This window comes from Schistocerca serialis, chromosome 5 (assembly GCF_023864345.2).
Source record: "Schistocerca serialis cubense isolate TAMUIC-IGC-003099 chromosome 5, iqSchSeri2.2, whole genome shotgun sequence".
In the NCBI taxonomy this organism is placed as follows: Eukaryota; Metazoa; Arthropoda; class Insecta; order Orthoptera; family Acrididae; genus Schistocerca; species Schistocerca serialis.
In genome coordinates, this window is record NC_064642.1 from 558,712,791 (window position 1) to 558,736,740 (window position 23,950).

General features: G+C 46.1%; 1 protein-coding gene across 1 annotated transcript in view; it reads left to right on the top strand.

Moving 5' to 3' along the window:
- Positions 1 to 14,468, top strand: part of LOC126482078 (uncharacterized) — a 41,398-nt gene extending 26,930 nt beyond the window's left edge. Inside the window, exons 3-4 of the mRNA XM_050106054.1 lie at positions 13,794 to 13,918; positions 14,356 to 14,468. Of these exons, the coding sequence (XP_049962011.1) occupies positions 13,794 to 13,918; positions 14,356 to 14,468 (238 nt within the window). The remainder of the gene's footprint in view (positions 1 to 13,793; positions 13,919 to 14,355) is intronic.
- The last annotated feature ends 9,482 nt before the right edge of the window (positions 14,469 to 23,950 follow it).

Genomic DNA, 23,950 nt, shown 5'->3' on the forward strand with positions numbered 1-23,950 from the left:
TTTCCCAGAAAAACTATTTAAAAGCTAAGCGCAGCAAATAAGTACAAAAACGCTTTATACAAACAGTACTCGCTGCTGCTGGTGCTCTCGCTCTGGCTGTCACAAGACAACTGCTGATTCAAGTGACTAGTGGCTAACGGCCGCGAAACAAACAAAAGACGGTTTTAGGGCGCTTTCTGTTCTATACGATCAAGAAAACACTAAGAAATCTAACACGAAAACTACGTAAAGTTTTATCAAGAACTGTTAGTTACTATGCAGAGCAGATAAACACAAATAGAATCCCTTCCTTAGTGGATGGTCGTAAGCAAAATGCAAAATAAACGCTTTATACAAACAGTACTCGCTGCTGCTGGTGCTCTCGCTCTGGCTGACCCCGGCGAAGTACTCCAGTATCTTCGCTCTGCGCTGGCCCTCCTTTCGTAGCTCGTGGCTTCGGCCGCTCGGACCTCGTGACCACCTCTTGTCGCGACGCTACCGCCAATCTCCAAACTTTTTGCCTCTCTCGGGCCTTTTTTTCCCTTTATTGATTTTCAATTCCCCCCGAAGGGGGCGGGCTGGCAGCAGCTTAGTACGCTGCTCTACAGCCTACAGACTTTTATTTTAAAAAAACGGAAGAAGAAAAGAAACAAGAAAAACAGGCGATAAAACGGTGACGTCATGTGTAAAATGGCGGAAAAATGCGGAAAGTTAAAACATAAAGCAAAAGGGGTTGGCAACGATGATAAAAGACACAGGAATCAGACAAGTAACATAGCACACACACAATTAAAAAACACGGCGACAGTCTGGTTTCTGCTCGCAAGAGATAAAAGGCACACTCAGCGACAGTATGATGGCCGTTCGCAACACTTCCCAAAAAACACAACACGGAACAATAGTGCCTCACAATAGTGATGTAATGCAGAACAGAAAGGGGGGGGGGGGGGGGTCATCTTCGGTCGTAGTGTCATCTGCATCTCTTATTCCACTGCAGTTCTAGATTTCATCTGACAGTGCAACTATCATCAATGCGTTATAAGGAGTCATGTAGACTAAACGTTATTGTAATGACACATAATGCAGTCTAACTTAGGGATGTGCAAGCATTAGTACAACTACGACTCTCCACGGCAGCGTGCCCGATGGTTAATACATGATTCATAGCGCCGTGAAAGGCTGAAAATAAAAAGCGACCTGAGTCGTGTGTGAATAAAACTTCTCCGGGATTCTCCGAATAAATCTGAGCCCGGTATCTGCCAGCCCCATGCTTTGCCTCCTGGCCAGATGTACGTTGTCAATCCAATTTACCACTGCTCTGAAGACAAAGTCCCAGGTACTTGAACCTTTGGCGGATGACAGAGACTGATCGCCGATCTCGCGGTCGAACGATAACCGAACTTCTACTTAGGAACATTAAGTTACACTATTTATACTAGTGGCCATTAAAATTGCTGCACCAAGAGGAAATACAGATGATCAACGGGTATTCATTGGACAAATATATAATACTAGAACTGACATTACATTTTCACGCAATTTGCATGCATAGATCCTGAAAAATCAGTACCCAGAACAATTACCTCTGGCCGTAATAACGGCCTTGATACGTCTTGGCATTGAGTCAAACAGAGCTTGGATGGCGTGTATAGGTGCAGCTACCCATGCAGCTTCAACACGATACCACAGTTCATCAAGAGTAGTGACTGGCGTACTGTGACGAGCCAGTTGCTCGGCCACCATTGACCAGACGTTTTCAGTTGGTGAGAGATCTGGAGAATGTGCTGGCCAGGGCAGCAGTCGAACATTTTCTGTATCCAGAAAGGCCCGTACAGGACCTGCAACATGCGGTCGTGCATTATCCTGCTGAAATGTACGGTTTCGCAGGTATCGAATGAAGGGTAGAGCCACGGGTCGTAACACATATGAAATGTAACGTCCACTGTTTAAAGTGCCGTCAATGCGAACAAGAGGTGACCGACGTGTTCGTCGTTGAGTGCACCGTCGCAGGCGCTCCTGTCTGTGATGCAGCGTCAAGGGTAACCGCAGGCATGGTCTCCGAGCTGATAGTCCATGCTGCTGCAAACGTCGTCGAACTGTTCGTGCAGTGGTTGTTCTCTTGCAAACGTCCCCATTAGTTGACTCAGGGATCGATACGTGGCTGCACGATCCGTTACAGCCATGCGGATAAGATGCCTGTCATCTCGACTGCTAGTGATACGAGGCCGTTGGGATCGAGCACGGCGTTCTGTATTACCCTCCTGAACCCATCGATTCCATACTCTGCTAACAGTCATTGGATGTCGACCAACGCGAGCAGCAGTGTCGCGATACGATAAACCGCAATCGCGATAGGCTACAATTCGATCTTTATCAAAGTCGGAAACTTGATGGTACGCATTTCTCCTCCTTACACGAGGCATCACAACAACGTTTCACCAGGCAACGCCGGTCAACTGCTGTTTGTGTATGAGAAGTCGGTTGTAAACTTTCCTCGTGTCAGCACGTTGTAGGTGTCGCCATCGGCGCCAACCTTGTGTGAATGCTCTGAAAAGCTATCATTTGCATATCACATCGTCTTCGTCCTGTCGCTTAAATTTCACGTCTGTAGCGCGTCATCTTCGTCGTGTAGCAATTTAAATGGCCAGTAGTGTATACTAAAAGTTGAGTTCCTTGGCACAATACACCTTACTTTCATTCCCTCTTTTTTATTATTCGTGTGCATATAAATTGAGAAATGCACAGTCACAGACAACGAGGATTCATTCATCATTTGCCCTTGAAATTAATCCAAACGGAAAATATACGTGAAGATATAATTTCAAATTTATCCGCTCTATATAAATGAAGATGAGAATGCATTCGATTGTGGGCGGCTTTATTAAGCTTAATTTTCGCCTTTCCTCCGGCTGGCGCACTCTGTACGGAACAAAGATGACGCTGGCTTAAAAAGACGTCTTATAATTTGATAAAGTTAGTATTGCGTTTAATCAGCGCCTGCAAAGCACCAGAAAAGTAATTACACACCTCTGGAGCTCCTTGTAGTCGAGAATAATGTTATGGCTCCATTACGGGCTTGCAAAGAAAATACTGCAAAATTAAAGCCGTAAAGAAATATATTGCGCGTCACATTTCCATTCTTCCGCCGGGGCAGAGGGGTGGCGGGGGAGGAGGGGTGAGGTGTTGCTCTGAAGCGCGAAGAGGGGAAAAGGGGGAGGGGAGACAGGCGCGTGGGGGGGGGGGGGGAAGGGGAGAGGTTTGAATTAACTTCCAAAAAGGAAGGGAGCGAAAAGACGCCGCCGTGCTTTATCTACGAAACTTTTAAATTGCATTCTCCAAATGTAGGGAAGAGCCGACGCCCTGCCCTGCCCTGCACTGCTCCAGCCGTAATTCCGCATCTTTTGTTCCGGCGAGCAGCCAGCCGGGCGGCAGAGGCAGAAAGAGATTAAGTCCGGAGGTCTCAAGCTGAGGCCTCGCGGAGACTCGACCTTCATTACGCGACCACCTCACACGAGCGCACCCGCTGGCAAACATGTCCGTCCTTAGTTAAAGTTACACTTCACCTAAAGGTGAGTCTCTGCTCTGGTCTGTTGAATCCATACTTACAGGGTTGCCGAGGAGTCCCCGTATCCCCTAGTATCGAATGGTAAGATCATTTGATTTGTTTTCTACATCTATATCTACATTTCCATGGTTACTCTGCAATTCACATTTAAGTGCTTGGCAAAGGGTTCATCGAACCACAATCATACTATCTCTCTACCATTCCACTCACGAACAGTGCGCGGGAAAAACGAACACCTAAACCTTTCTGTTCGAGCTCTGATGTCTCTTATTTTATTTTGATGATCATTTCTACATATGTAGGTTGGGCTCAACAAAATATTTTCGCATTCGGAAGAGAAAGTTGGTGTCTGAAATTTCGTAAATAAACTCCTGGAAATTGAAATAAGAACACCGTGAATTCATTGTCCCAGGAAGGGGAAACTTTATTGACACATTCCTGGGGTCAGATACATCACATGAACACACTGACAGAACCACAGGCACATAGACACAGGCAACAGAGCATGCACAATGTCGGCACTAGTACAGTGTATATCCACCTTTCGCAGCAATGCAGGCTGCTATTCTCCCACGGAGACGAACGTAGAGATGCTGGATGTAGTCCTGTGGAACGGCTTGCCATGCCATTTCCACCTGGCGCCTCAGTTGGACCAGCGTTCGTGCTGGACGTGCAGACCGCGTGAGACGACGCTTCATCCAGTCCCAAACATGCTCAATGGGGGACAGATCCGGAGATCTTGCTGGCCAGGGTAGTTGACTTACACCTTCTAGAGCACGTTGGGTGGCACGGGATACATGCGGACGTGCATTGTCCTGTTGGAACAGCAAGTTCCCTTGCCGGTCTAGGAATGGTAGAACGATGGGTTCGATGACGGTTTGGATGTACCGTGCACTATTCAGTGTCCCCTCGACGATCACCAGTGGTGTACGGCCAGTGTAGGAGATCGCTCCCCACACCATGATGCCGGGTGTTGGCCCTGTGTGCCTCGGTCGTATGCAGTCCTGATTGTGGCGCTCACCTGCACGGCGCCAAACACGCATACGACCATCATTGGCACCAAGGCAGAAGCGACTCTCATCGCTGAAGACGACACGTCTCCATTCGTCCCTCCATTCACGCCTGTCGCGACACCACTGGAGGCGGGCTGCACGATGTTGGGGCGTGAGCAGAAGACGGCCTAACGGTGTGCGGGACCGTAGCCCAGCTTCATGGAGACGGTTGCAAATGGTCCTCGCCGATACCCCAGGAGCAACAGTGTCCCTAATTTGCTGGGAAGTGGCGGTGTGGTCCCCAACGGCACTGCGTAGGATCCTACGGTCTTGGCATGCATCCGTGCGTCGCTGCGGTCTGGTCCCAGGTCGACGGGCACGTGCACCTTCCGCCGACCACTGGCGACAACATCGATGTACTGTGGAGACCTCACGCCCCACGTGTTGAGCAATTCGGCGGTATGTCCACCCGGCCTCCCGCATGCCCACTATAAGCCCTCGCTCAAAGTCCGTCAACTGCACATACGGTTCACGTCCACGCTGTCGCGGCATGCTACCAGTGTTAAAGACTGCGATGGAGCTCCGTATGCCACGGCAAACTGGCTGACACTGACGGCGTCGGTGCACAAATGCTGCGCAGCTAGCGCCATTCGACGGCCAACACCGCGGTTCCTGGTGTGTCCGCTGTGCCGTGCGTGTGATCATTGCTTGTACAGCCCTCTCGCAGTGTCCGGAGCAAGTATGGTGGGTCTGACACACCGGTGTCAATGTGTTCTTTTTTCCATTTCCAGGAGTGTAGATCTCGCCGCGACGAAAAACGTCTTTGCTTTAATGACTTCCATCCCAACTCGCGTATCATATCTGCCACACTCTCTCCCCTATTACGTGATAATACAAAACGAGCTGCCCTTTTTTGCACCCTTTCGATGTCCTCCGTCAATCCCACCTGGTAAGGATCCCACACCGTGCATCAATATTCTAACAGAGGACGAACGAGTGTAGTGTAAGCTGTCTCTTTAGTGGACTTGTTGCATCTTCTAAGTGTCCTACCAATGAAACGCAACCTTTGGCTCGCCTTCCCCACAATGTTATCTATGTGGTCTTTCCAACTGAAGTTGTTCGTAATTTTTACACCCAGGTACTTAGTTGAATTGACAGCCTTGAGAATTGTACTATTTATCGAGTAATCGAATTCCAACTTCTTTTCTTTTGTAACTCATGTGGATCACCTCACATTTTTCGTTATTTTGCGTCAATTGCCACCTGCCACACCATACAGCAATCTTTTCTAAATCGCTTTGCAACTGATACTGGTCTTCGGATGACCTTACTAGACGGTAAATTACAGCATCATCTGCGAACAACCTAAGAGAACTGCTCAGATTGTCACCCAGGTCATTTATATAGATCAAGAACAGCAGAGGTCCCAGGACGCTTCCCTGGGGAACAACTGATATCACTTCAGTTTTACTCGATGATTTGCCGCCTATTACTACGAACTGCGACCTTCCTGACAGGAAATCACGAATCCAGTCGCACAACTGAGACGATACCCCATAGGCCCGCAGCTTGATTAGAAGTCGCTTGTGAGGAACGGTGTCAAAAGCTTTCCAGAAATCTAGAAATACGGAATCAACTTGAGATCCACTGTCGATAGCGGCCATTACTTCGTGCGAATAAAGAGCTAATAGCGTTGCACAAGAATGATGTTTTCTGAAACCATGCTGATTACGTATCAATAGATCGTTCCCTTTGAGGTGATTCATAATGTTTCAATACAGTATATGCTCCAAAACCCTACTGCAAACCGACGTCAATGATATAGGTCTGTAGTTCGATGGATTACTCCTACTACCCTTCTTAAACACTGTTGCGACCTGCGCAATTTTCCAATCTGTGGGTACAGATCTATCGGTGAGCGAGCGGTTGAATATGATTGCTAAGTAGGGAGCTATTGTATCAGCGTAATCTGAAAGGAACCTAATCGGTATACAATCTGGACCTGAAGACTTGCCCGTATCAAGCGATTTGAGTTGCATCGCAACCCCTAAGGTATCTACTTCTAAGAAACTCATGCTAGCAGCTGTTCTTGTTTCAAATTCTGGAATATTCCATTCGTCTTCCCTGTTGAAGGAATTTCGGAAAACTGCGTTCAATAACTCCGCTTTAGCGGCACAGTCGTCGGTAACAGTACCATCGGCACTGCGTAGCGAAGGTATTGACTGCGTCTTGCCGCTTGTGTACTTTAAATACGACCAGAATTTCTTCGGATTTTCTACCAAATTTCGAGACAATGCTTTAGCGCAAGTACTCACGAATTAAGTGTCCAATATATCGATGTGTTTCCTATCATGCTGTAAACAAATTTCCAAGGGCTTCCATTTTCTTCTTGACATATTTTTGAGCATGTCCGATGTTAGAGTGCCAAATGCATCTTCAAACAGCAGCAAAGCGACGTGCAGATACATGCATCTTAATGACTCAGTATAACGAGTTGTCAGGTGTGGTGAGGTCTGGACTCATTGGTGGCCATTTCAACGGAGCTGGTGTTGCTCATGGACCACGACCTATCCACCGTCCTGGAAAGTGTGCATTCAGGAATTCAAGAACTGCAGGAGCGTAGTGAGAAGGCGTTCTGCCTTGCTGCAACCATATGCGTTCCGCATGGCCCCTTTCCCTAAGCTGAGGTAATGTGCAAATCATTTGCGCCATTCACAGTCCCTGCAAAAAAAGTACGGTCCAAGTAGATGTTGTGACGTCATCGCTGCCCTTGTCATTACGTGAGGCGGGTTCCTTTCTAATTCTACTGCGTAATGAGAATTCCCTTTGGTCCAAACGACGATATTTCTAACAAATAAGAAAATAATACAGCTACAGCCGTCCTTATGATGTCATTTATTGTATGGTCACCAGTTTCGGTTCATCGGTGCACCATCTTCAGGTCTTAGCTGAGAATAAAGGGATTAGCGCCACCCGTATACACGATGCATCAGTGGCCAACATAACTGGTTCACGCAGACCGCCTGGAACGGTTGATGTTGTCTCTCCAACAATATTTGATGGTTGAAGAGACAACATGACAGTTACAGGTAGTCTGCGTAAACCAGTTATGTTGGCCACTGATGCATCGTGTACGCAGACGGTGGTAACCCCTTTAAAGTGAGCTAAGGCCTGAACATAGTGCACTGAAGCACCGAAATTGGTAGCCATACAATTAATGACATCATAAGGACGGCTGTAGGCGTTCCATTTTCTTACACGGCCGATGCCCCCCAGACCTTCTATCACAAGGCTGAACGTACAAAAATATTTTTAGCATGTGAGCTGCGATAAATGACACGTTCATCTGAAAACGTGACCTTGGCACGGTTCACTTCATTCCGAAATTGAGTTTGCAAAGCACGTCGTACCAAAACGCGCTCATTCCGATCTGCATCCGGTAACTCGTTTACGAACGTCTGATCTTAAGGTCCTCTTTCAGGACATTCCGCGTCGCCGCCCTCGGTACACGAGTTCCGAAGTACGTTTACGTGATGGCTTCATTGAAGACCGTTCAATCGAAGCAGAGAGATTGAGGCACTTATTCCTTCTCGTGTCTTCTTCCTCGCACTCCGCGGCCTGTCTTTAACAGTACCAGAAACAAGAGCACGTCTTTCTCAATCCACAACTGTTGCCTTTCACGGTGGAACCTTATTAAATCTTTCCTGGAATGCTCCTATAATTTGTCTCATGGTCTGCCCTGTGAATTATCGTTCGTGCATCCACACACATGTCACTAAGCGTTCCTCTGTGGTGTAACTATGACCGCTCACATCTGCCATGGTTACAAATTAAAACTCGACTGCAACTGCGAAAACATATATTTACGAATTCCAACAATTGATTCTAACAAAAGAAGTAACGTAGCTACCAACCTGTATAATGACATTTGATACTAAACAAGGGTTACAGGGGTAAGGGCACTTCTCACCCAGTCTTTATTACAAAAATGTATGTATGTTCCACATCTCCTCCTCAAGCACTGGACCGACTTCAACCAAACTGGTACACATATCACTTACCGTCTGAAAAAATCGCTGTGGTGGTAAGAATCAAGTACCTATCAAAGGGGTGGGTGTGAAAGAGAATTGTAGCTCAAGTCTCGCGAATATCCAGACTTTATTCATACATTGTTTGAGAATGAGAACATTTACTGACTTGCAACAGACTTAACACATTATTTCAGACTTTAATGAAACTTTTTCTCACTGACAAACCCCTCACAAGATGATGAAACAATGATTACTCGCTTACTATATTTTCGCTGTTTATGCCGTAGGCAGAAAGATGGAAGGAGTATATAGAGGGTTTATACAAGGACGATGTACTTGAGGACAATATTATGGAAATGGAAGAGGATGTAGATGAAGACGAAATGGGAGATAAGATACTGCGTGAAGAGTTTGACAGAGCACTGAAAGACCTGAGTCTAAACAAGGCCCCGGCAGTAGACAACATTCCATTAGAACTACTGATGGCCTTGGGAGAGCCAGTCATGACAAAACTCTACCATCTGGTGAGCAAGATGTATGAGACAGGCGAAATACCCACAGACTTCAAGAAGAATATAATAATTCCAATCCCAAAGAAAGCAGGTGTTGACAGATGTGAAAATTACCGAACTATCAGTTTAATAAGTCACAGTTGCAAAATACTAACGCGAATTCTTTACAGACGAATGGAAAAATTGGTAGAAGCCGACCTCGGTGAAGATCAGTTTGGATTCCGTAGAAATGTTGGAACACGTGAGGCAATACTAACCTCACGACTTATCTTAGAAGAAACATTAAGAAAAGGCAAACCTACGTTTCTAGCATTTTTAGACTTAGAGAAAGCTTTTGACAACGTTAACTGGAATACTCTCTTTCAAATTCTGAAGGTGGCAGGGGTGAAATACAGGGAGCGAAAGGCTATTTACAATTTGTGCAGAAACCATATGGCAGTTATAAGAGTCGAGGGGCATGAAAGGGAAGCAGTGGTTGGGAAAGGAGTGAGACAGGGTTGTAGCCTCTCCCCGATGTTATTCAATCTGTATATTGACCAAGCAGTAAAGGAAACAAAAGAAAAATTCGGAGTAGGTATTAAAATTCATGGAGAAGAAGTAAAAACTTTGAGGTTCGCCGATGACATTGTAATTCTATCAGAGACAGCAAAGGACTTGGAAGAGCAGTTGAACGGAATGGACAGTATCTTGAAAGAAGGATGTAAGATGAACATCAACAAAAGCAAAACGAGGATAATGGAATGTAGTCGAATTAAGTCGGGTGATGCGGATGGAAGTAGATTAGGAAATGAGACACTTAAAGTAGTAAAGGAGTTTTGCTATTTAGGTAGTAAAATAACTGATGATGGTCGAAGTAGAGAGGATATAAAATGTAGACTGGCAATGGCAAGGAAATCGTTTCTGAAGAAGAGAAATTTGTTAACATCGAGTATAGATTTCAGTGTCAGGAAATCGTTTCTGAAAGTATTTGTATGGAGTGTAGCCATGTATGGAAGTGAAACATGGACGATAAATAGTTTGGACAAGAAGAGAATAGAAGCTTTCGAAATGTGGTGCTACAGAAGAATGCTGAAGAGTAGATAGGTAGATCACATAACTAATGAGGAGGTATTGAACAGAATTGGGGAGAAGAGGAGATTGTGGCACAACTTGACTAGAAGAAGGGATCGGTTGGTAGGACATGTTCTGAGGCATCAGGGGATCACAAATTTAGCATTGGAAGGCAGCGTGGAGGGTAAAAATCGTAGAGGGAGACCAAGAGATGAATACACTAAGCAGATTCAGAAGGATGTAGGTTGCAGTAGGTACTGGGAGATGAAGAAGCTTGCACAGGATAGAGTAGCATGGAGAGCTGCATCAAACCAGTCTCAGGACTGAAGACCACAACAACAACAATGCCGTAAAACTGCCACAAGAGGCGTGGCGCTTTAAATTATAAATTCTTTACTATTAACTGTATTCGCGAAACATTTTGCAGACAGAATTCACATATACCAATGAATGTACCAGCAAAAGACACATAATTGGGTGATAGGACGTCATAAACACTGTCGTGCGCGAAAAACTGCCGCTTCATAAAAATGCCGTATCATGCATGACATTTTAATTTATTACTTCCTTACTGCTGACTCTATTCGTAACGTTTCGCAGACAGTATCCACATATACCACTGGATGTGTCCACAAAATTATATCATTGCATTCCCATAGTTCAGAAGATATGAGGTCATAGAGAAAATGAAACTGCAGCCCGAAATCTGCTAGAGAAATAGGTGAAATATGTGTACGAATACGTACGACTTACGTTAAATATATGTAACTTGTTCGTACGCATGTAAAGCCACGGATAAAAAGCTTCTCCTAAACGCCTGGATCGATTTCAACCAAATATGGTACACGTGTTACTTACTGTCTGGAAAGAAATACTGTGTGGGTAAAAACCAGCTGCCTCCTATTGGGTAGGAGTGATAACGTGAAGAGAAAAAGGGCGAGGAGATGGACAGACACAGAGGGGGAAGGAAGAGATAGATAGGGGGGGAGGAGGAGAATGGGGGGAGGGGGACAGAGAAAGGGAAGAGAAGGAGATGGACAAAGGGGGAAAGGAGGACATGGACAGAGAAAGGAGGAAGGAGTACAGAGGGGAGAAGGGGGAGAAGATGGACACATAGAAGAGGGAGGAGGAAAAGGGCAGCGATGATGTGATGATGATGATGTTTTGGTTTGCGGGGCGCTCAACTGCGCGGTTACCAGCGCCCGTACAAAGTCCCAACCTTTGCTCAGTCCAAACGCGCCACTTTCATGAATGATGATGAAATGATGAGGACAACAAAAATACCCAGTCATCTCAAGGTGGGTGAAAATCGCTAACCCCGCCGGGAATCGAACCCGGAACCCCGCGCAAAAGGGCAGCGAGATGGGAGAGGAGCAGATGGACAGCAAGATGGGAAGTGAGAGATGTACAGGGAGACGGGGAGGAAGAGATGAACAGGGAGCGAGGAACAAGAGATGGACAGAGAGAGGGGGAGGAGGAGATGTAGGAGAAGGAGATAGAGGGGTCAGGAGAAGATGGACAGAGAGAGCGTCTACTGTTAAAGGACGAATTTAACGAGAAAGAGAAAGGAGCTTCTAATAGACAAGACAGACTGAGTACCTGACGTAAGAGGGCGAGAAGATATTGAAAATTGCGTGCAATGCGCATGCGCTGTAGCATTTGCCGGACAATTTTATGTTATTTCCCGAGTCGATAGCCCACAAGTATCATGCATCAAATTGTTCGTTTCGACTTCCCGTACATTTTGTCGTACGTTGTAAACAGTTATCGTCTGCACCCTGTGTATTCTGTATTCTCCAGGCGCATGCCCTTTCAAAGTATTCCTTACTCGTTACTTTCGGAACTGAACGCCGTTAGCGATGTGGCCGTTATATATAAATACTATTTTGTTAACCTATCATGTTGTGGCTATAATCACCTACGTAAATGCGCCATTTGAATAGGTTCTACGTACTGATGCAGTCTGCTCGGTTGTACTGGTACTAATGGTAACGGCTGAAGTTGCAAAAGTTGAACTCTTTGTCATACGAAAATAATTTGATACCGAATCGGCGTGCAACTGCCTCACGTATCCCACCACAAGCAGATACGGCAGTTCTGCCGAACGACAGCCGGTCTCTGCAGTGTATACCATATGGTCGCCGGCAGTACGAGTAGCTATGTTCCGGCCACTTCCTGTAGCTCTCTTAAAACTCTATTTTAACGCTGTGGACTGTCGAAATCCCGGCGATTTGCCGCACGGCGGAAACTGTCACGTGTCAAAAAAAGGAATTGGACTACCGATCACGAGTCAGGCACGAATTGCATGTGGGGAGAGAAAACATGGCGAATGACACCTAAGACTTGCACTGCTGATAACAGGAAATTGGAGAGACACGAAAACTTCCGAATCGCCAAGAACGTGTGAGAAAGAAGATACGCGAGTAGTGAAACTTTTCCGTTACTCCAAGACCGCTGAGAGTAACGAAGTGGAAGACTACGAAAACCGCCGGTTGGAGTGGCCGAGCGGTTCTAGGCGCTACAGTCTGGAACCGCGCGACCGCTACGGTCGCAGGATCGAATCCTGCCTCGGGCATGGTTGTGTGTGATGTTAGGTTTAAGTAGTTCTAAGTTCTAGGGGACTCATGACCTCAGAAGTTAAGTCCCATAGTGCGCAGAGCCATTTGAACCACTAGAAAAACCACGACTTCATGCGAGAAGAAAACATGCCACTAACGAAACGTTTCAGCCAGTAACAACACGTTTCAGTCACTAACGAAATGTTTCGGTCAGTTACGAAATATTTGTCGATAATGAAACGTTTGTCGGTAACGTAGCTATTCAGTCACTGACAAAACATTTCAGTCAGTAACAAAACATTTCAGTCAGGAACAAACCGTTTGCTGCTAACGAAACGTTTGTCAGAAAGGAAAGGTTTTTTTATTGTATTTATTTACTTATTTATTTATTTATTTATTTTAGTAAAACGCTCGTCTATATCTAAACGTTTGTCGGTAATGAAAAGTTTTGGGTAATGAAAATTTTCGGTCACTAGCAAAACATGGCGGCCAGTAACAGAATGTTTGTTGCTAACGAAATGTTTGTCCGAAAAAAATATAATTTGGTAGCAAAACTCTTGTCTGTACTAAACTTTAGTCGGTGACGAAATGTTAGTCGGCAACGATACATTAGTTGGTAACGAAATGCCTGACGGTACTAACGAAATGCTTGTCGGTAACGAAATGCTTGTCGGTAACGAAATGCTTGTCGGCAATGAAACCTTAGCTGATAACGAAACGTTTCTCAGTAAAGAAACGTTTCTCAGTAACGAAACGTTTGTCGGTAACATAACGTTTCTGCATAACGCAACGTCTCAGTCAGTACCGAAGCATTTCAGTCAGTACAGAAATGGCACTTAGGTTCTTGTATAATATTTGTTACTCGGTAACGAATAACAAATATAGAAGATGTTCATTTGATTTGAACATATTGAAATATCTCTAAAGCTACACAGAGGATCAACAACCATGCGGTCAGCTCCCATCACGTACGGGCTCGGGTGTTTTGAGACCTCGTTTACGCACACTATCTCTAAAGCAGTGAAGTTCCCGTTTGTTTTCCACTTTCGCTATTACTGTTGTTGTAGCGAGACCCCAACACAGCTGTAATTGTTAAAACGCTGTAGAGTATGTGCGAGAGCTCTCCTGGGAGGCAGTATCTCCAGGCAGGGTAAAAAGGCACATATTTCCATATATCCCACACTCTCAGAAGCAAAACCAGCATCCGACTTCAATCAAGGGAGCATGAGAGGTGAGTTATTGTTCGAGATGTGAAACGTTCAAAAAAGATCTGCCTCATCGTCGCGGCATGCACAGCTGGTGCAGGACACGTCAGAGAAATCGCACACAGCTAGGGCGGGGTAAATGTTTTGCCCACCGCTGAGAGAGCTCAGAACGCCGCACGACGACCAGAATACCGCTGCCGGCACGTGTAATATATTTCGAGCACGCAGCAGGCCCGCTCCGCCCTCGCCCTTTTACTCTTTCACCGGGCCTCGTTCCGGAGCGCCAGAAGCACAGTTAGCTGAGCCCGGTGAGATGTAATTGCTCGAGCATTCGACGTTGCTCATCTTGCGAAACACGGGAATTACGGCGGCGCGGAGATGGATACAGTGCGGCGGTCCGGCGCGCACCTGCTGATCAAATAATGCGGCGCGAGGAATGTTAATATGTTGTGGGCGGGTCCAGGTGCGGAGGCGGCGGCGGCGGCGGCGGCGTCTGCGGGGCCGGCCTGCGTTATTGCGCACTCCGGCGTGGACAGCACGCACGCGGGCGCGGGATCGCCGACACGTTTTAATTAAAGCTGCCGCCGGACGGTCGTCTTCGCGAGCCCCTACCGCACGACGGCGCCGCAACCCGCGTGTCACCGCAGCCAACACATTGCGGTTTTCGTCGATGCTGCAGTGTGCACGACCAGCAGAGGTGTACAAATTCTCCTTATAGCCTCCCTGCCGCCGGTTTCGTCGCAACCATTAAAGCAGCCAACTTCGGTTCCCACAAAACTGGCAAGTTTCAAGGGACGTGCTCAGCCTGCTGCGTCTGACAACAGGTTGTGCTGTCAGTTCAACTTGACCAGCAGGTTACATGTTTGTGTAGGCAGTTTAACTGCTGCTCATTTACCATTTTGGGAGCAGCAAAAGGAACAAACCAGACTTAAAGGAGATTCAGGAGAAATTAAGTATTGCGGAATATACAGGATGTTCATTTGATTCGAACATATTGAAATATCTCCAAAGCTACACAGAGGATCATAAAAGTTACAATTCCAGTTTGTTTCTCTCGGAGGGGGACAGCCTCGACCCACCACTGCACACTGTGTGTGGGTGGTGGGGGCGCAACTTTAAAATCTTCAATGGAAACCCCCTTTTTATTGCAGATTAAGATGCTACGGCAAAATCTACATACGTTTTGTCTGAAGTATTTTCTTCGTTTCGCCACAGTTGGCACTGTAGTCGGAGGAATATAAATGGGTACACAACCGTAATTTACGACATCCTACTCAGTGGCCTTCGAATATGCAATGGCACATGAGACCCGAACAGGGACCACTCGACGTGTTACTGTGCCCATGGCTCGAGGCAAACAGTACACTACTTTTCCTATTAGACAACGTGTTCAAACGCAGTACCGCCAACTTCAATGCACTTAGTGATCCCCTTTTCAAATGCCTGTACACAGGACGGAAGCATATCTATGGGAATGTCAGCACAGGTATTTCCGATTGGGTCGACCATGGCTTCACGGCCTCTTTGCACTTGCTTATCTTTTAAATAGTCCCACAGAAAGAAATCCGGCGCTCTCAAATCCAGCAATGTAGTGGGCCAATTAATAGGGCCACCACTGCCGATCCACCGACCAGTGTAAACACGGTCCAGTACCTCCCCTGCTTCAATAGTTTAATGCGCTGGGTAACAGTCACGCTGAAACGTTCAGGGCAACAAAAATGTTCAAATGTGTGTGAAATATGATGGGACTTAACTGCTAAGGTCATCAGTCCCTAAGCTTACACACTACTTAACCTAAATTATCCTAAGGACAAACACATACACCCATGTCCGAGGGAGGACTCGAACCTCCGCCGGGACCAGCTGCACAGTCCATGACTTTCAGGGCTACATCCCGGAGTAGTACAGGCTGTTCCTGATCCAAAAACGTTCGATATTTGCATCCAGTCAACGTGTCGTGCCGTTAATGAGTTTGTTCCCATGATGCCACACCATACGTTAACTGACCAAGGACGTTGGTGATCTACTTTCCGAAATCATTGGGGATTGTCTACAGTCTAGTAATGCATATTACACCGATTAACATTGTCATGGCTCGTGAATGTAGACTCGGCAGAAAATAGTACCTCGGCAAAGAACGTGCGGCACGTTTGCATTTGTAGACGTGTCCATTCACAAAACACTACCCTGGTATGGAAATAGGCGCCATGAAATTCTTGATGCAATGACACGTGGTATGGATGATACCTACGACGATGCAATATTGTGACAGTGCTACCTATGCACATTTCGGAAAGGCGGCGTAATTGCCGGCCATTTATCTACATCTACATCTACATTCATACTCCGCAAGCCACCTCACGGTGTGTGGCGGAGGGTACTTTGAGTACCTCTATCGGTTCTCCCTTCTATTCCAGTCTCGTATTGTTCGTGGAAAGAAAGATTGTCGGTATGCCTCTGTGTGGGGTCTAATCTCTCTGATTTTATCCTCATGGTCTCTTCGCGAGATATACATAGGAGGGAGCAATATACTGCGTGACTCCTCAGTGGAGGTATGTTCCCGAAAGTTCAACAAAAGCCCGTACCGAGCTACTGAGCGTCTCTCTTGCAGTCTTCCACTGGAGTTTATCTATCATCTCCGTAACGATTTCGCGATTACTAAATGATCCTGTAACGAAGCGCGCTGCTCTCCGTTGGATCTTCTCTATCTCTTCTATCAACAATATCTGGTATGGATTCCATACCGGTGAGCAGTATTCAAGCAGTGGGCGAACAAGTGTACTGTAACCTATTTCCTTTGTTTTCGGACTGGATTCCCTTAGGATTCTTCCAATGAATCTCAGTCTGGCATCTGCTGTGTTGTAACTAAATGATAAAGGATCTTTCTTTCTATGTATTCGCAGCACATTACACTTGTCTACATTGAGATTCAATTGCCATTCTCTGCACCATGTGTCAATTTGTTGCAGATCCTCCTGCACCTCAGTACAATTTTCCATTGTTATAACCTCTCGATATACTACAGCATCATCCTCAAAAAGCCTCAGTGAACTTCCGATATTATCCACAAGATCATTTATGCATATTGTGAATAGCAACAGTCCTACGACACTCCCCTGCGGCACACCTGAAATCACTCTAACTTCGGAAGACTTCTCTCCATTGAGAATGACATGCTGCGTTCTGTCCGTGGGTTGTTGTGCACTGCTGCTAGTACAACTATCTCATTAGCTTCTCCTGTAACCTGTTTGCTTCGTTTCCTTTTGCCGGTCGGTACGCAGCCATCTGACAGACAGGCATTCGCAACCTTGAAAAAGAACGAAAGAGAGCGAGCTTTTGTTGGAAAACGCTCGGCATACAGGGCAACAGCAGCCTCAAGATTTCTCCTAGATTTTCCGTAAATCAGGATAATTTCAGTTTTCTCTTCTGTGATTGCAACATTCGTAGTCCTTTTGCACGTCTGCTCTCCAAATGATAGGTAGGTGTGCAGGCAATAAACACTGTGCAAGTATTGCAATGTTTAGAGCTGCTATCTGTTTACGTGTGAACGATGCTTGAGCTCAGGTCACACTGCACTGCGTGTTATGATACTCGTTGTTCCATACACGGTGGCGCGTCGAATAGTCCCCTGTTCGATATGTCGGATGAATACAACGCTGCGAATGGAGTTTCCAATTAGAAGCTATGAAATATTGGCCTGACCTACCCTCGCAGCATGAAAGAGAGGTCCCCGTGCCATAGGATATTCAAGGTCCATTGAGTGGCATGTGGAAAATTACGATTGTGTATGAGGCAGCTTCAAATAACTTGGTAGGTGTCTCGCAATGCAGATTGTGTGACATGTTACTGGACATTCATTCAGTAACCTCGAATAGAGATATTTTACACTAAGAGGCGCAAAGACAACAGCTGCTGAACAGTCAAACTCGCCAGGCACGCGATTCTGTGAGAGAAGCGCTGGGTCTGCTCCCGTACCATATGTTGAGGTGACAAAAGTCATCGGATACTTCCTAACATGGTGTCGGGCCTCCTTTTTTGCGGCGTAGTGCAGAAATTCGACTTGACATAGACTCAATATGTCGTTGGAAGCCCGCTGCTGAAACATGGGGCCTTGCTGCCTCTATTCCCATCCATAATTGAGAAAGTATTTGGGGTGCGGGATTTTGTGCACGAACTGGCCTCTCGATTATGTCCCATAGATGTTCGATAGGATTCATGCTGTGCGATCGGGTTGGCCAGATGATTCGCTTTAACAGACAACAATGTTCCTCAGAAAAATGGCGAACAGTTGTGGCTCAGTGACATGGCGCATTGTCATCCATAAAAATTCGATATTTTTGGGGACATGAAGTCTATGAATGACTGCAAATGATCCCAAAGGAACCGAACATAACCAGTTCCAAAGGAAATTAAACGTCTTGTGGCTAGGGCCTCCATAGACCGGTGGCATCGTGTAAGTCTTTTTAGTTGACGCCACTTCGGCGACTTGCACGTCGATGGGGATGATGAGATGATGATGAAGACAACACAACGCCCAGTCCCTGAGCGGAGAAAATCTCCGATCCAGCCGGGGATCGAACCCGGACCCCTTTGCATGGCATTCCGTCGCGCTGACCACATTTTTACTATTCGTTGTATTTGGTCGTAGCGGACGTCACATGACATCCGTTGAAGATCGTTTGTTGATCCATTGACTCCCGAGATCAGCCAGCTCTCTGACCGAACACGCTGAGCTACCGTGCCGGCGACCACTCAGCTATCGCGGCGGACATTTACAATCAATGACCGGTTCAGTTGGACCAGAGAAGCCACCACCAACTTGCACAGTGCTTTCCCGAAAATCTGGGTTCATGACTTCGTGGGGTCTGTGCGACACACTAACCATACCATCACCTCTTACCAACCGAAATCGGGACTCATCTGACTAGGCCACGGTTTTCCATTCGTCTAGGGTCCAACCGATATGGCCACGACCCTAGGAGAACAGCTGCAGGCGATGCGGCGCTGTTAGCAAAGGCACTCGCGTCAGTTGTCTGCTGCCCATTAATGCCAAATTTCGCCGCACTGTCGTGACCGATACATTCGTCGAACGTCGCACATTGATTGCTGTTGTTGCACTAATGTCACGTCTTCCAAAAGTTCAGGTACGTCTTCTATCAGGAAATATGAGTATTTGTGGCTGTCATGCGATTTGGCAAGAACACAGGCCGTGTCACTAGGTTATTAGTCATACCATACAAAACGTTCACTGAGAACCTAACTTGCAGTTTTGTTTCCCGAGTGTCATATGGCTTTTTCATCGCCCATGCATGAGAATTGCAGTTATTCGTGATACAGTTTGTAAGGTATCTAAACAGGGATACTTGAATGACAGTAGTTTTTTTAATCTGGTTGTCTCTCTCTTTCTCATAATTTATAGGAAGATAAATCTAACAAGATTATACAGCAAGTGGTATAGAATTAATGTTATCCCAGCAATTTCAGTTTTGTTTTAATGTTCATTTGTTAGTAGTTTTCTTTTATGAATCACTTCTCCTGTTCCGGGTGCCTCCACCCTAGGATGTTTTGCGGAGACGCTCTATCTTTTGTGTGAAGGAAAAAGTGTAATTTTGTATCAAAAAGTATTTAATAGAGTGTTTATTGCAAGCTTGGAGTGGGGTTTTATTTAGTAAGAGGAAGAAACTAAGTCTATTGAGGATCCTACTACGAACATTTTATGTCACACGACGATGCCTTATTGACCCCACACGGTCTGAAGAAATTTATACATCTAGTGAGCGGAAGGCCGCAGAAGAAAATTCCGGAGCTGCTGCTTTTAAGTAGATACAAGGTAAAACGGACGTTAATGAGAATTTTTAGTGTTATAGGAGGAAGTAAAAATAGCAGCTGTTCGGTCCGCCACCCTCTCCATATATCTTCGAAGAACTACCACTATTTAACCAAATGAAAGAAAGATATCACTAAATTACGTCGCCCCCACATTAAGTTGTGTGTAAATGTAGCCTTATCTGTAAATAAAGTTTATTGCACGATGTCTCTGTATACAGCCAACCATTGATTTCTGTGGTTATTTCAACACAGTGTTAACACTGACAACTATACGCAAACGCGTCTACTGTCGACCGTCAAGTGAAGACTGTCGGGTCGCGCTTCTTTACTGCTGAATCAATTCGTAACATTTCGCAGACAGCATCCACATATACCACAGGACATGCCCACAAAATTATATTATTGCATGACACATAGTTCAGAAGATATGACGTCATATAGCTGCGTGAAAATGAAACTGCAGCCCGAAATCCGCTAGAGAAATAAGTGAAATATGTGTACGAATACGTATGACTTATGTTAACTGTGTGTGACTTGTGCGTACGCATGTAAAGTCACGGATAAAAAGCTTCTCCTAAACGCCTGGATCGATTCCAACCAAATATGGTACACGTGTTACTTACTGTCTGGAAAGAAATACTGTGGGGGTAAAAACCAGCTGCCTCCTATTGGGTTCAAATGGCACTGAGCACCGTGGGACTTAACATCTGTGGTCATCAGTCCCCTAGAACTTAGAACTACTTAAACCTAACTAACCTAAGGACAGCACACAACACCCAGTCATCACGAGGCAGAGAAAATCCCTGATCCCGCGGGGTATCGAACCCGGGAACCCGCTGCAGTCATGGACTGTGCGGTTGGTCCCGACGGAGGTTCGAGTCCTCCCTCGGGCATGGGTGTGTGTGTCCGTCCTTAGGATAATTTAGGTTAAGTAGTGTGTAAGCTTAGGAACTGATGACCTTAGCAGTTAAGTCCCATAAAATTTCACACACATTTGAACATGTTGAAGACCGTCGGCCACTGCAAGGTCCATGGTGAGAGGTAATGCCTGTAATTTGTTCTTGATACAATGGATCTCAGAGTATTGAATTCCCTAACGGTCTCCGAAACAGAATGTCCCAAGCGCACGTCGGCAACGTTTTCACAAGAGTCACCTGAGCACAAGAGACTGCCCTTTTATTCCTTGCGTGCGCTATTCTACCGCCATCGGTAAATGTGCATATCGCTATCCCCCGACTTTCTACACCTCAGTGTATACGAAATTATTGAACAGGGCGATTCTCTCTACACCGACGTGTTTGACATTATAATCTCTCCGTGCGAAACAGGTCAACGTCCCACGAAAGCCAAGGTCGGCGAGATGATCCCTCGACTTTTTGCGGCAACGCTCAAGTTCCCTCTGCCTGGGCGCAGGCGAGCGCGTCGCAATATTGGTCGACCGAGGTTGAGGAAGAGGGAGGGGGGGGGGGGGGGGGAGGGACGATTCTGAAGGGGAGGGAAAGGAAGGGGGGAGGGCAGAGGAAGACTGGAGAGTTCGACCGTCTCCTTCCCCTTCTCCCGCGCACCGCCCCCAACGAATCCCACCCGTCAGCTCCTCCGTTAAACCGAGATGGCCGGAGGGGTAAGGGGAAAACGGGGGGCGGGTAAGTAATTGAAGGTCCTAGCCTCATTAAATCCTTGCTCTATTAAAGTAATTTGTAATTAACTTGGCCGGGCGTCAGTTTAATGCAGAATAACGCTGAGGCTAATTAGTAAGACTTGTGTAAGAGCGGCGGAGGCGGAGGCGGCGGCGCCTGGCGTCTCGAGGTAGGCAGAACAATGCGGGAGGCACGCCGCCCCCGCTCCCGGCCCGTAAACATCAAGACGGCCCGCGTTCCTGCCCCGCTCTGCCCGCGGGCTGCACGAGTCAATTCGCCGCGCTGCCACGGCTGGCGGCGGGAGGAGCGGAGGAAAACATACCGTCTGACGAGTAGGCCAGCCGTCCAGTAACTGAAGTAGAGCTTCTCTCCGGAAATCTTCATGGCTATTATAAGGGTTCACTCACCTATAGGTGGGAGGTAATCATAAAGTTTTAATTATCACCTTGAAAAAATGAAGTTATTTACACTACTGGCCATTGAAGTTGCTACACCACGAACATGACATGCTACAGACGCAAAATTTAACCGACAGGAAGAAGATGCTGTGATATGCAAATTATTAGCTTTTCAGAGCTTCCACACAAGGTTGGCGCCGGTCGCGACACCTACAACGTGCTGTCACGAGGAAAGTTTCCAACCGATTTCTCATACACAAACAGCAGTTGGCCGGTGTTGCCTGGTGAAACGTTGTTGTGATGCCTCGTGTAAGGAGGAGGAATGCGTACCATCACTTTTCCGACTTTGATAAAGGTGGGATTGTAGCCTCTCGCGATTGCGGTTTATCGTATCGCGACATTGCTGCTCGCGTTGGTCGAGATCCAATGACTGTTAGCAGTCAGGAGAGTATTACGGAACGCCGTATCACTAGCAGTCGAGATGATAGGCATCTTATCCGCATGGCTGTAACCGATCGTGCAGCCACGTCTCGATCCCTGAGTCAACAGATGGGGACGTTTGCAAGACAATAACCATCTGCACGAACAGTTCGACGACGTTTGCAGCAGCATGGACTATCAGCTCGGAGACCACAGCTGCGGTTACCCTTGACGCTGCATCACAGACAGGAGCGCCAGCGATGGTGTACTCAACAACGAACCTGGGTGCACGAATGGCAAAACGTAATTTTTTCGAATGAATCCAGGTTCTGTTTACAGCATCATGATGGTCGCATCCGTGTTTTGCGACATCGCAGTGAACGCACATTGTAAGCGTGTATTCGTCATCACCATACTGGCGTATCACCCGGCGTGATGGTATGAGGTGCCATTGGTTACACGTCTCGGTCACCTCTTGTTTGCATAGACCGTGCATGGGGGCTTAATTATATATATAATGAATGCAAATACTTTTTAATTTTAGTAGCTGTCTGTCCGATTACGGCGTCTCGTAAACGGTTGGCCCTGATTAGTATTTGCACGCAATCTGACTGCATAGAACAACAACAAAGAATGAAACGAAATTTCCGTTAACACAATTAATTAATTAAGTCCCCAGCAACTGTGAAAGCTACGAAACAACAAGGCACAAGTGTCGCTGTTCTGTGTGTGGAAGTGTGATTCAACGTACACATCTGGCACGGTTCTTCCTCAATACGACAAGATATTTTAAATACCATTTATACTGAAGTAATTTAAAAAATAAACAGAAATACTATAATGGCACATAGAAACCAGATATACAGTCTAATACAAGAACACGAGCCAGATGCTTTGTTGACTGAACCTGTGACCAATAGGCATTATTGTTTACGACATTGAAATAATGAAAAAAAAGGAATTTTTTTTACCTTCATATATATTGACGAAAAGGTACACTCTGATCATTACAGCATCCCCAATCCAACAACATCTGGTGTCTAGCCCATCAAAACAATACTACAACTTCTGAACAAGCACTCACTACCGCAACTTCTCAACTACGACTCGCTACTGCCACACCTCAACAAGCACTCTCCACCACGACTTCTCGATAAGCACTGCCAGTGGAGGCGGCGAAATAATACTCTTTGGCGCAATCTCTTGCGCTGTGGCTCAGTGTAGCCACCTTTCATATGCCCCTCCTTCACGGGCTAGAATTTGATGGTATTTTTGCCAGCATTGGTGGTGAAAATACCACTAAATTCGTCCAAAGAAGAAAAAAAAATTACGACAAAAATAAAAGATAATATTCATAAGTAAATATCACATAACTAAATAAATTTTGGCTTTGCACTGACCCTTCAGTAACCTAATATATAAAATACAGTAAGGAATACAAATGCTTGTATACATGTGATTTTACATAATGGTTTACACAAGTATCATTCAATCAATGGCACCAGCAATGGCGAATAGGTATAGGTGAGAGTCTCATAACATCTCATAAACAGTAAACACAAAAAAAAATCAGTTTATACAAATATTCACATAAAATCTTGTCAATGGTTCAATAAACAAGTAGTTGACAGTTCCAGCAGTAGCACCCAGCAATGGTCAACAGGTGCAAATAGCAGTCTCATAACATTTCATCAGCAGTAATTAAACAGCTCCAACAGTGGCACCCAGCAATGGCGAGCAGGCGCAGACACCAACAAGTGACATTATGTCAGTA